Here is a 13,849-nt window from a genome sequence, read left to right on the forward strand (position 1 = left end):
AAATTATCATGGACCTCTGAGTGACTGAAGCAGTAGGGGAGGAGACCACACTTGAAGAGTATGACAGAATGGAATGGATATTATTAGAGTTTTCTAAGAAAAGCAATCAGAGGTTGGTTTGGATGGGAAACATAGAGGGATAACTGGAAAGTGTAGATGCAAGGATGTGGTATACACGCACCATTCAATAGATACAAAAATGAGGTCAGCTGAGCCCAAATTGTATGCATTTATTTAAATTCCTTGGTGATATTTGCAAACATTTGCTTAGCTCCTTCCAGTATCTGTTTTGTTCTTACTCCATAAATCACAGGATTAAGCATAGGCGGGATGACCACATAGAGGTTGGCCAGCAGGATGTGGACATAGCGTGGGATGCGTTTCCCACCAAACCTGTAGGCAAAGACAGAGAAGAGAGCCGGGATATAGAACAGCAGAATGACACAGACATGGGATCCACAAGTACTCAGGGCCTTGGACCTGGCTTCTTGGGAAGAGAGGCGGAATACCGCTCGGAGGATGTGGACATAGGAAACAGCAATGAGAATGATGTCCAGGCCTGTAGAGAGAAGAGCAGCTGCCAGCCCATACCAGACATTAATGGAAATGTCAGAACAGGACAGCCGGGCGATACCCATGTGCTCACAAAATGTGTGTGCAATGACGTTGATCCGGCAGTAGTGCAGCCGCTTGAGGAGAAAGATGGATGGGAACATGATTATAAAACTGCGTGTCAGGGTAGCAGCAGCGATCTTCCCCATGACCTGCCTGGTCAGGATGGTGGTGTAGCGAAGAGGAGAGCATATTGCCACATAGCGGTCAAAAGCCATGGCCAGCAGGACAGCAGAGTCAGCCACGAAGAGGAAGTGGATGAAGAACATCTGAGTCAGGCAGCCGTCAAAGGAGATGTGGCTAGAACCTAGCCAGAAGTTGGCCAGGGTCTTGGGCATGGTGGAGGTAGACAGCAGGACATCAGCACTGGCCAGCATGGACAGGAAAATGTACATGGGCTCATGGAGGCTTGGCTGGGAGAGAATGACACAGATTAGAACACCGTTGCCTACCAGGGCAGCTATGTACATAGTACAGAAGGGGATGGACAGCCACACATGTAGGTGCTCCAGCCCAGGGATGCCGGTGAGGAGGCAGCCTGTCGTTCGAGTGTCAGAGTTGTTCACAGCAGCCACACTGTAAGCAGATAAGAAGGCCATGACTGTTCCTGTGTCAAAGAGGGAAAACATACTCAGATTTGGACCACACTTATCAGAGTATAAGCAGGCTTGTAAAAAGACACAAACCTACTGATGCTCACGGACCCTCCAACAACTACGCATATAAGCACAAGTTCCACACACAAGACACAGCTTCTGCCCAAGATGCCCTGTTGCAGGCCTTTCTCACAGATCAGCTCTGTGCTCACCTCAGGAGCTCTATGCAGCTGTCAGACATTCAGGAAACTACCAAGTTAAGGCATGTTGAATGGGTTCTGAATGACATCAACATCTAGAACACGGAAAGCAATCTCTAGAGCTGCAGATATACCAGAGGTAGATATAGCACATCAACTTTTAAACAAATGATAAAAAAACTAAAAGCTATTAATAGGCCTGAGAGATAACTCAGGAGTTAAGCACACCGCTTGCTTTTTGTAGAGGATCAGGGTTTGATTTCCATGCATACAATGGTTTACAACCATTCATAACTTCACTTCCATCTCATTACAACCTCATCTGGCCTCTGCTGGCACTCTCACGCATTTTATACATACATGCAATAAACATACATACAAAATAAAATTTTTTAAAAAATTAAAAGAACATCCCTAGTATTTGTATTGATTGAGAAGCTTCATTAGCTTGAAAATAAATTTATGTGTGATGAAAAAACAACATTGTCTGGACAGTGGTGGCACACACCTTTCATCCCAGTACACTGGAGGAAAAGGCAGGAAGATCTGAGTTCGAGGCCAGCTTGGTCTACCGAACAAGTTTCAGGACAGCCAGGGCTTCACAGAGAAACCCTGTCTTTTCTTTTTTTTTTTTTTTTTTTTTTTTTTTTTTTTGTTTTTTGTTTTTTTTCGAGACAGGGTTTCTCTGTGTAGCCCTGGCTGTCCTGGAACTCACTCTGTAGATCCGGCTGGTCTCGAACTCAGAAATCCACCTGCCTCTGGCTCCCAAGTGCTGGGATTAAAGGCATGTGCCACCACTGTCCGGCCAGAGAAACCCTGTCTTGATAAAACAAAAGGTAAAACAAAGTTCTTATAGAAATTGGGATTCTAAACAGTGAGTTGTAATTTCTGTTTTTTAATTTTTTAAAAATTTTACTTTATGTGTGTGTATGTGTGCCGAGTGTAATTCTGTGAACTATGTGAGTATCTATTGTCCGTGGAAAAGATCCCCTGGGAATGGAGTTACAGGTGGTTGTGAACTTCCATATGAGTGCTAAGAATTAATCCCATGTTCTTTGAAGAGCAGTCAGTGCTTTTAACTGCTAAGATGTCTCTCCAGCTCCCAGGACTTTTTGTTTTGTTTTGTTTTTTAATGTGGATGATCGATAGGGATCAAACTCATGTCCTTACACTAGCACAGGAAACACATTACCAACTGAGCTTCCTCCCCAGCTCCCATTTTCCAGATTTTAAAGATGAGCATAATTTCTACTCTGTGGGCATATTTTAAATTAACTATTATCAGATAGGTGGTTGTGGCTCACACCTTTAATCCCAGCTCTAACCTGCCTCTGCACCCCCCCCCCAAAAAAAAACCCTCCATCTTTATCTGTGTTGCCTTCAAACATCTGGCCTTTCTCCTGTTCAGTGTGATGCTACTGCCCAGCCCAGAAGGAAGGTATATTGTCTTGCTTCTTCAGTATGATCCTCAGACTCCTGCATCGCAAGAGAATTTGTAAATTCTTTGGCCTGAATAGAAACTTGCTGACCTAGAAAATAGGGGCTTGCTGGATGAATAGCAGTCTGTGCTTTGGTGATCCTGACTCAGTCTAAGTTTGTGACTCCGGATGTAAGGACTGTGCTCTCTTCCTTACGGAGTCTGGACGCCCTCACTTCTCTGGCCTTCACTAACTATTCACTCTTCATTAATTTCAGCTGCATCAGTCCCGAGCATGCTCAGACTTCAGTTGAGTCTAATGTTTCACCCTCAGCGTAGAGAGGCTGGATACAACGAAAAGATCATCTACAGTCAACAGTCTTTGACTACATATTAGGTTCCTCAAATGCTCCTAGGTCCTCTTAAATTATTTGAAGTCAACTGTCTGAATACTGCTTCTCTCTCCTTTGTGTTTATAATGTGTATCTGTGTGAGTGTATGCGGTGTGTGCATGTGCACCCAAAGGCCAAAAGAATGTTGCATCACTAAGACTTGAGTTACAGTTGTTTGTACGTGTCTGACATGGATGACCTCAGGGCCTCTGAAAGAGCAGGATGTACTCTTTGTTTATTTTGCTTTCTGTTTGTTTGTTTTGGTAATAGTGTGCAACTTTATTTTTTTATTGGATATTTTATTTACATTTCAGATGTTATCCCCTTACCCCATTTTCCCCCCACCCAGAAACCTCCTATCCCATCCCCCCTCCTCCTGCTTCTATGAGGATGTGTCCCCAACCCACCCTCCCACTCCCACCTCCTCGCCCTCGAATTCCCCCACACTGGGGCATTCAGCCTTCACAGGACCAAGGACCTCCTCTCCCACCTATGCCTGACAAGGCCATCCTCCCCTACATATACAGCTGGAGCCATGGGTCCCTCCCTATGTGCTCTCAGGCTGATGGTTTAGATCCTGGGAGCTCTGGTTGGTTGGTATTGTTGCTCTCCCCATGGGGCCGCAAACCCTTTCAGCTCCTTCAGTCTTCTCTCTAACTCCTCCATTGGGGACACCATGATCAGTTCAATGGTTAGCTGTGAGCATCCACATCTGTATATGTCAGGCTCTGGCAGAATGCCCTCTTAATTGCTGAACCATTTCTCCAGCCCTCCCCGACAACCTTTTACATGTAGTAATTACCTGTTTAGGCACACACACACTTACTAGTTTCTCACTTTCAAACTTGTAAGCCAGTGAATCTGCTTTCCTCATCCTCTCTAGCACTCTGTGTCTTCTGGTCCTTCCATGCTCACTGTCTTATTTAGGAAAGTCTAGACTTCTTATGCTGAAACACTTTTCTCATCCCCAGAGTGACTGAATTAGTATAACCCAACCCGTTATACTCCTGTATTCATCGTCTCTCTCTGCCTTCTCCTATCCCTCCTCCCTTCTTTTCTTTCCTCTTAGCCCACTGGCCAGTTGTCAGCTGTCCTTTATGGTATGCTTCCCAAGGCAGAACTAGTGTCTTCTTCACTGAGTCGGCCTTAGAATTTCTATGTATGCTGTGTTGAGAGGAACTCAGCCAAGTTCACAGTGAGGAGAAGGCCTGTGGATCCCACAGGACTGGCGAGTTGATCACAGTCTGTTCTGTTCTAATCTGTGCTTGTTGCCATTTGAGCTTGATCTTTCCACAGTGTACTGGTCATCTTACTCTGCTGTTGGTGCCCCACCTTGTGGGTGACCTCAGCACCTGTACCAACATTCTTCTCCATCTTGATGCTGGCTCTTCCTGCTGACGTAGAGCTCTAGAGAGCGTCCCTAGCTCCCCGCATCTCCCTGTCTACCTTGTGATCTCCGCACTCCACTTCAGGAACCCACGGACCCACACCTCACGCTACGCAGCAAGTCCAGCAACCTCACTTTAAATGTCCACCAAGCAATCCTTTCTTTCAAACCCCCTTTCTTCATGTGCCCAACACTTTTGTGTACTGAGTCCTCTTTTTGTAACATCAAAACCTCCTCTTCCTTACCGTGTGCCTCCTTTGCCTAAGAATTTATCTTCGAGTAGAAGCAGAATAGAGATAAATTCCTCAGAGTTGAATAAGTAGACAACTGATCTTATTGTCTTTCTCTTAGCTCTAGGCTTCCATTCTGCCAGCCTGAGAGCCAAAGAAAGCAATGTGCATGCTCCCGGGTTCACACTTTCCCCAGGCACCAATGATTCCTCAGTCTGGCTTCTTGTCTGTTTCCTCTTGTATAGTGTAGATTCCCATTTGACAGCTGCCTTATATCTCATCTGTGACAAATGTAGGCAGTTACAGGGATTTCCTTGTCATCCTCTTATTCCTTTTTGATTTCTTAATCAATATATGTTGGCCCTAAAGTGTTCCTCTCTCTTTTCTAAGTAAGCTCTTTTTATAGCACCTGGGCTCCTCTTAGTATAAATTCAGTCAAATAGGCACAGCCTGATTTCTTTTGTTTTCTGGGTCCTGACTGTCCTGCTCCATCCTTAACAATAATAATTATTATTATTTGTATATGAATATGTGCACACAAATGTCACCGTGCACATGTGGAGGTCAGAGGACAACTTGCAGGAGTTGGTTCTCTTCTTCCACCACGTGGGTCCTTACGATTAGCTCAGGTCTTCAGGCTTGACCGCAATCACCCTTACCCACTGAGCCACCTCCCCGCCCCTCCTCTGCCCTTTAATTCTCTTTCAGTTAGCATAGTTTTTCTTTCTATTTCTGCTATTCCATCCTTCACAGGACCAGCTTGGTGTGTGTCCTCTCTGAATGGTCCATAGCACCTTGGCCTCTCCCTCTGCTCTTCTTCCATGCCTAATGATAGAACTTATATGATACTTATGATCTTCCTTAGGAGCTGAGGGTCAGCTACCCACCTGTCTCTCCATCCTCACTTGAAACGTGACCCCTGAAACTACCCTCCATACCCACTCTCAGGAAAACACGGCTCACTCCAGCTACCTTTTACCACACCTTCCATCCCTCTTTGAAGAGCACCACTTCTGCTGTTTTTTCACCCTTTCCTCTGTTTTAAGGCTTCCCTCCACCCTAGAAACCTCTTCAAGACTTACCTCCCTATGGCATTTTCTGATTCAATTTCCCTGTTCCACACTTTATCTGTAGCTCAGGCTTCTTAAATATATGAATATAGTCTCTGGCTTACTCACAGTGTTTATCCGCTCTTGTCCTTTGGGAGAGGCAATTCTCCTGCTTCTGTGTATCCCTCTGTTCCTCAGCTTCAGCTGCCTCTCCCAACATTTCAGCCATGCCACTCAACACAGGTATCTTTTTTTGTTTTGTTTTTTTCGAGACAGGGTTTCTCTGTGTAGCCCTGGCTGTCCTGGAACTCACTCTGTAGACCAGGCTGGCCTCGAACTCAGAAATCCGCCTGCCTCTGCCTCCCAAGTGCTGGGATTACAGGCGTGCGCCACCACCGCCCAGCCCGTGAACATAATCTTACTTCTTTCTCAGTCATTTTCTGGGAACCAAACAAGATTATCAACTTTGGTTTACATAAAAACATTTTAGCTTCCGTTGTAATCCCTTGTTATCTTAATAGCCATGGTTTTATTTATCATATCCCAGGAAATACCCTATCATTTCACCTAAAGTTTTTTAGCAAACTTTAGAAGGTACAAATTCAGTACCCATCCAAATCTTTTTTCTCCATCACTCTGTCTCTGTCTCTCTCTCTTGTTTTCTTGCGCGAATGTACACACACACACACACACGCACGCACGCACGCACGCACGCACGCACGCACGCACATGGACTGTTATACAAACAACTAAAACTCTCTCCTGAGTGCCTCTGTTTTAACCCTTGTGCTTAAATCTGTGTCAGAACACCAGTTCCTGCTGATTGGTCCTGAAATCCTTTCCTGTGGTGAAGTCAAGACCCTCATCTTCACCTGAGTGGAAGCCCCAATTTCCCGTCACCAACTCTCCACTTCAGTGCTTTCTTCCCCATTCCCTGACCTGAAGAACCCCTTACACTCACATGGTATGTACTGATTACATGTACCATGGTCTTAGGACAAGCTTTGGGCTTGTTTGTAAGGGCTTGCCCACCATACCTGGCTGACCAGACACAAAGATGAAAGTTAGCTGAGCACCAGTATTCATCTCCCTCTGTGTCCTGACTGTAGATGTAATGTGACCAGCTGCCACCGTATACCTGAACCAGAATAAACCCTTCTTTCTGTATGTTACTTTGATTTGGTGTTTTATTGCATTAGCCAGACAACTAATAGTGTTTTAAACAAATAATGTACAGGTGCATAGGGAATTATGTTTTGTTCATTTAAACATCTGACTGTTTTTTTTTTTCCTTTTGAAACAGGGTCTCCCCGGGCAGTGGTGGCGGATGCCTTTAATCCCAGCACTTGGGAGGCAGAGACAGGTGGATTTCTGAGTTCGAGGCCAGCCTGGTCTACAGAGTGAGTTCCAGGACAGCCAGGACTACACAGAGAAACCCTGTCTCGAAAAACCAAAAAGAAAGAAAGAAAGAAAGAAAGAAAGAAAGAAAGAAAGAAAGAAAGAAAGAAAGAAAGAAAGAAAGAAAGGAAGGAAGGAAGGAAGGAAGAAAGAAAGGAAGAAAGAAAAAAGAAAGAAACAGGGTCTCATGTAGCCCATGCTGGCCTTGAAATCACCTATATAGTTGAGGATGACCTTAAATGTCTGATCCATCCTCCTGCCTCCACCTTCAAAGTGGAGGATTACAGAGGTATGACAGCATCCCTGATTAATGAGGTACTAAGGATTGAACCAGGGACCTTGTGTGTGCTAGGCAGGTATTCTGTCTACCGACATGCATTGCTAGTCAGTGCTGTTATTTTTAGTGTCATTATTTTTTCTGGTATAAGTTTTCCTTTCCTTATGATCAAAAGTCAAAGCAAATTTTCATTATCTACGGGAGTGGTCTTCCTCTCTCCCTTCTCTTGTCTCTCTATCAGGCACTGCTTAGCTATAGCGGAGGGCCTGGAGGGCCTGTCCACAGCAGTTCCCTTTCACGTGTGCACCGCCCGCTTTGGACGGGCATTGACAACACTACCTGAGTGCTCCATTAGCGCCACCTACTGACCAGTTGGTGCCAGTTGCTGCTGGGCTCTTCCCATCCTTCGGAATTCCCAAGTGATTTTGAGGGAAATCTTACATGGTCCTCTAATATTGGACCTTGCTGCTTCCCAGATGAACGCTTAGATCTTTGGCATAGTGTGCGGTGCAAAGAAAGTGTTTTTACATTTGCCTTGACCTGGATTAAGTTTTATTTCATCACAAGTTTGGAATGCTGGACTATGAGCAAAGCTTGAGAATTAATTTACAATTATATGGATATTGAGAGAATTTCAGAGAGATTCACCAGATGTTAGAAGTATGGAAACATTACTTACAATCGTGGAAAGTGCTTCTGACAGAGATGCGGCATGGGGAGGGAATTCGACTTAGTTGGCTGTCAGTGCATCTTTTCCAGGATTAATAATTAGATGATGCAATTTATGTATTTATGTATTTGTGTATTTACATATTTATTTATATATTTTTAGAATTGTATACAGTATATTTTCTCATATTCTTCATTTCCTCCTGCCTCTCACTTCATGTCTTTCTCTCTCTCTTTTTTTTTTTTTTGGTTTTTCGAGACAGGGTTTCTCTGTGTAGCCCTGGCTGTCCTGGAACTCACTCTGTAGACCAGGCTGGCCTCGAACTCAGAAATCCGCTTGCCTCTGCCTCCCAAGTGCTGGGATTAAAGGCGTGCGCCACCACTGCCCGGCTATGTCTTTCTCTTAAAAAACTAAATAAAAGGTCATTAAAATAATGGGGTCCTATTTATGTAGGCCATCTATTCCTGAGGATGGCCTGCCCTAGAGTGTTGTTGATACACATAGCGTCACTGCACTGAGGAACACTGGTTTTCCATCACCCAGTAGCTAGCATTTGTAAATAAGAGTTCCTGGGATGGGGTGAGACTTTCTGCTCACTTTGCTGCCTTTCTACTAGAATTTTTGTCTCGCTTGACCTTGTGCAGGTCTTGTGTGGGCTGACACAATCTCTATGAGTTTGTTTGGATGGCCCTGTTGTGGAAACATCCACCATGAGTGTTTTGAGGTCTCTCATTTTCTGCATGTTGTCCATTTGTGAGTCTCCCATGATAATTAGCATCTACTGCAAGAAGTTTCCGTTATGAGGGCTGAGTGTTGCACTGAACTATGTATGTGTATAGTGATTTGTCCATAGGAATCATTTCATTGTTATGTTCATATAGTAGAATAATAGTAGTAGGATTTCCTATAAGTCTAACATCAGTTCTTAGCCTTGCTAGTAATATCAGGTATGGGTTTCGTCTCATGGAGGAGACCTCAGACCCAATGAAAAAGTAGTTGCTTAGCTCCATAACCTTTGTGCCACTATTGTACCAGAGGGCATGTCTTGCAGGTAGTTGGTTATTATTTCTTGTAGTGTTTGTAGCTGGGTGAGATTATTCCTTTCCTCCCACAAAATCCAGCTATACCACTCTTAGGCATACACCCAAAAGACTCTATATCACACCATAGAGATACTTGCTCATCCATGTTCATTGCTGCTTTGTTCATAATAGCAAGCATTTGTAAACAGCCAATATGTCCATCAACTGATCAATAGATAATGAAAATGTGGTACAGTTATACAATGGAATATTATTCAGCTGCTAAGAGAAATGGAATTATGAAATTGGCAGGTAAATGAATGGAGCTAGAAACATCTAAGTGACAGTAACCACCATCCTGAATGATCTAACCTAAACCCAGAAAGACAAACACGTTTTTTCTCTCATACATAGATGTTAGTTTTTATGCCATATATATACATATATATGTGTGTGTGTGAGCGTGTGTGTATAAATGTATACATATTTACACATATATTAATATGCATGCTATATATCTACATACATATATGCATATATATTAATTATAGTGCTATAAAGGGAAATTCGAAGAAGAAAATTGAAGTGAGTAACAGATGGGAGGGTGGTGTATTTAGAAGAGGGAACAGGGAAAGACAGCTAACACTAACGGTCTTTTGAAAAGTATGAAAACCGCCAGGCAGTGGTGGCACACGTCTTTAATCCTAGCACTTGGGAGGCAGAGGCAGGCGGATTTCTGAGTTTCAGGCCAGCCTGGTCTACAAAGTGAGTTCCAGGACAGCCAGGGCTACACAGAGAAACCCTGTCTCGAAAAACCAAAACCAAAACCAAAACAAAAACAAAAACAAAAAAAACCCAAAAAACCAAAAAAAACCCCAAAAAACAAAAAAAAAGTATGAAAACCTACTACTGTAGAAGTTTCTTAAAATGTTTGCATATAAAAAAGGAATTTAAATGGAGTCACTATAATGAAGAAAACAATTCCCCAACTAGAGCTATGCAATTTTTATTTACTTTTAGTTCAATGCAAATGTGCCTTTAGTATAGAATACATTCATGATAAAATTAATAAAGTGAATATTTAAAACCCTGTTGAACAGCTCAACCTAAATCCCTAATGCAATAGTCATCTATTTCCATACAACTCAACACTGAAATTCTTTTCTTTTTAAAGATGTTTATGTGTAGACAGATAGTCTCTGTGTGAGTGTATATGTGAACATGTTTCTGTGCACAGAGACATAGTTGAGTGTCTTCTATCATTCTCTCCCTACTTCTTTGAGGCTAGGTCTCCCCCTGAATTTTCTCAGCTTGGCTAGAATCGAACAAGCAGCAATAATCCTGTGTCTGTCCCCCTTGGAGCTGGAATTATCAATGTGTTCAAGCTACTTGGCTTTTTATGTGGATGCTGCGGCCTGAACTCTGGTCCTCGTGCTTGAGTGGCAAATACTCTTAACCTCTGACCCCTCAGCTCCATGATTCTTGTTAGCTGCTTCCCTGCACCCATCCCTAGCCTCCATGTCTACCTTCTTTCTTTATTCCCTGCAGCCACAGACATAAATAAATGTAATAAAGTGTTATGCTCCAAGGATGCTGCCAAGCTTAGAAGTTTGAGTGATGATGGTAAAAGATGTGCCCAAGGGAAATAAAGCACAGAGCCCAGAAGAAGCCTGCTTGCCTATCTGAAGCTCAGGTGAGGCTCAGATTGAGTCCAGTTTCAAGAGGATGAGACAAAGATTGGGCTGGTTCATGCTTGTCTTCCAGCTTTCAGGTTGACTTGTTAAGTTTCTAAGTTCCAAGGTGAACATACTCTTATTATACTGATTTTAAGCTGGCCATATGATGATGACTTGGCTGAGAAAAAGGTTGTTTTTTTTTTTTAAAATTGATTTTGGCATTTTATTCTAATTTTGGTAGCTAATCAAAGATTCAACCTAGAACTCAGCTTCAAAAAATGGTGGGTTTTTTTTTTTTTTTATGTCTTTTGAGACAGAATTTCTCTGTGTAGTCCTGGCTGTCCTGGAACTCACTCTGTAGTCTAGGCTGGCCTCAAACTCAGAAATCCACCTGCCTCTGCCTCCCAAGTGCTGGGATTAAAGGTGTGTGCCACCACTGCCTGGCCAAAAAACGTTGTATTAAAGAAAGTTTTCTTTTAAAAAACAAATATTTATTTTATGTATATGAGTACACTGTCGATGACTTCAGACACACCAGAAGAAGATCCCACTACAGATGGTTGTAAGCCACCATGTGGTTCCTGGGAATTTCACTCAGGACCTCTGAAAGAGCAATCAGTGCTCTTAACCGCTGAGCCATCGCTCCCTCAGCCCTCTTAAAGAAAGTTTTAGCTAGCATAAAAAACTAGAATCTATTTATTCTGTCTTGCTCTGAGCTCTTTTTTTTTTTTTAGGGGGGTTTTCAAAACAGGGTTTCTCTGTGTAGCCCTGGCTGTCCTGGAACTCACTCTGTAGACCAGGCTGGCCTTGAACTCAGAAATCCACCTGCCTCTGGCTCCCAAGTGCTGGGATTAAAGGCGTGTGCCACCACTGCCTGGCTGCTCTGAGCTCTTGATGTCATCAAAAGTTAAATGTTTAAGAGTTGGAAAACAAGGCCGGGCGGTGGTGGCGCAAGCCTTTAATCCCAGCACTTTGGAGGCAGAGGTAGGCGGATTTCTGAGTTCGAGGTCAACCTGGTCTACAGAGTGAGTTCCAAGACAGCCAGGACTACACAGAGAAACCTTGTCTCGAAAAAACCAAAAAAAAAAAAAAAGAGTTGGAAAACAAGTATTGTCCTTTCCCCCTTCTCTGTTTCATAGCTCCACAGAACTATAGCCACATCATGTGTAAGAAGGTAGGTACAGAAAAGCATATGGTGCACAGAGCCCCTGAAACTTGTAGTAGTGGGAATGGAGAAGGCACTTGCTTGTTTGAAATTCTCCTGAGACATTCTTCTCTCAGGACATGATCTGTCCTGGAAGAGCTGAGACTGCAGTGGGGACTCAGCTTTTGGGATCTCAGGCTTTCACCAGCAATACCCTTGGGATGGGTGTTTGTGCAATCTCCAATTCATTTGTGAGCTTCGTATGTAGAATCTCTCAGGGGCCTGCAAGCTCAGTGTGGGCCTCTCTGAAGGTGTAGGGTAGAAAAATAAGAGGATTTCCTCTAAATAGTGCTATTTCTCTTTGTCCTTAAGTCCTCATCAAGGGCCTGAGGTTTGGGAAGTGTTGAGTTTGGACCATGCAGGCAAGATTGGCAAGGCAAAGCTGGAGTGAACTTCTGGAGGCTAATCAGTGAACGGAAGATGGATTAGAGACACAAGGATGGGCCTAGTCTAGTTCTTGTAAGTTTTGAGGCTGAGGATCAGATTACAAGGTTTCAGAGAATGGATTGACTATGGATAAATGGAATAGAGAAACAATGAGGATGGGTAGAGGGTTTGGGTCCAGAAGGGTGGATTCTGACACTGGCTCTGAGGATTTTTACCCATTTTGAGGGTTTCTAACATCCATGCATATTAGGATATGTCTGGGATGATGAAAGTATTTCATAAGTTTGCTGTTTATTAAAATTTTAAATTTTATCTTGTGTGTGTGTGTGTGTGTGTGTGTGTGAGAGAGAGAGAGAGAGAGAGAGAGAGAGAGAGAGAGAAGATGATGGATGATGGTATCTGTGTGTGTTGTGTGTGTCATAGGTGTGACAGCATGCATATGGAGGCCAGTGGATCACTTGTGCGGTCAGTTCTATGCCATTCACCTGCCCCAAGTTTTTCTATTTATTAAGAGCTTGTTAGCTCCCCACTTCTATAGAAAAAATGCATTTGGGGATATCAAATCATGTGTTCGGTATTACACAAGCATGAAACATAGATCAACCTCATGTCCAACTTAGCTTTAAAAGTTTTTTTTTTTTTTTTTGGTTTTTCGAGACAGGGTTTCTCTGTATAGCCCTGGCTGTCCTGGAACTCACTCTGTAGACCAGGCTGGCCTCGAACTCAGAAATCTGCCTGCCTCGGCCTCCCAACTGCTGGGATTAAAGGCGTGCGCCACCACCGCCCGGCCAAAAGTTATTTTTTTAATGCTCATTTGTTTTACTTTATTTATTTGGTTCTCACTATATTCTAGGCTGGTCTGGAACTCACCGCTTGATCCAGTCTAGACGTAAACTCCTGGAGACCTTCCAAAAACTCAGATTATGTACAGATTCTCTGACGAGATTGTAACTGTAAATTTTGTGAGTCCACACGTATTGGGCACATATGTCATTGTAATGTGCATTTCCATTCCATTCTATATCCACACATTCATTTTAGCCATCCATTAATTACAGTGAAGCATAAGAATGGAGGGGGGTTGGTATGAAAAGTCAATGGGTTCTGTGTCAGCAAATGTCAGCATAGTGTTATCGGTGTTTTATAGCAGTTGGGCTTTAAGTAAGACAATAAGGCTGTGAGTGTGGAAACATCTCAAGATAGAAGACTGACATCAATGACTAGAGCAGTGCTGAGCGCTGCAGCACATTGGTGGGACGCTTCATGGAGTCTTGGGTGTTAAGACTTTCTTTTTTGGGGAAAACTGTCAGCTAAGCTACAAAAAAAAAAAAA

The 13,849-nt window shown here is 43.3% G+C and overlaps 1 protein-coding gene across 1 annotated transcript; it reads right to left on the minus strand.

Moving 5' to 3' along the window:
• Positions 1 to 230: 230 nt before the first annotated feature.
• On the minus strand, positions 231 to 1,211 carry LOC114633528 (olfactory receptor 52B6). Its single transcript, XM_028782092.1, has one exon. The coding sequence runs from the start codon at positions 1,209 to 1,211 to the stop codon at positions 231 to 233; it is 981 nt and encodes a 326-aa protein (XP_028637925.1).
• Positions 1,212 to 13,849: the final 12,638 nt, after the last annotated feature.

Source organism: Grammomys surdaster, unplaced genomic scaffold, assembly GCF_004785775.1.
Source record: "Grammomys surdaster isolate TR1022 unplaced genomic scaffold, NIH_TR_1.0 693, whole genome shotgun sequence".
In the NCBI taxonomy this organism is placed as follows: domain Eukaryota; kingdom Metazoa; phylum Chordata; class Mammalia; order Rodentia; family Muridae; genus Grammomys; species Grammomys surdaster.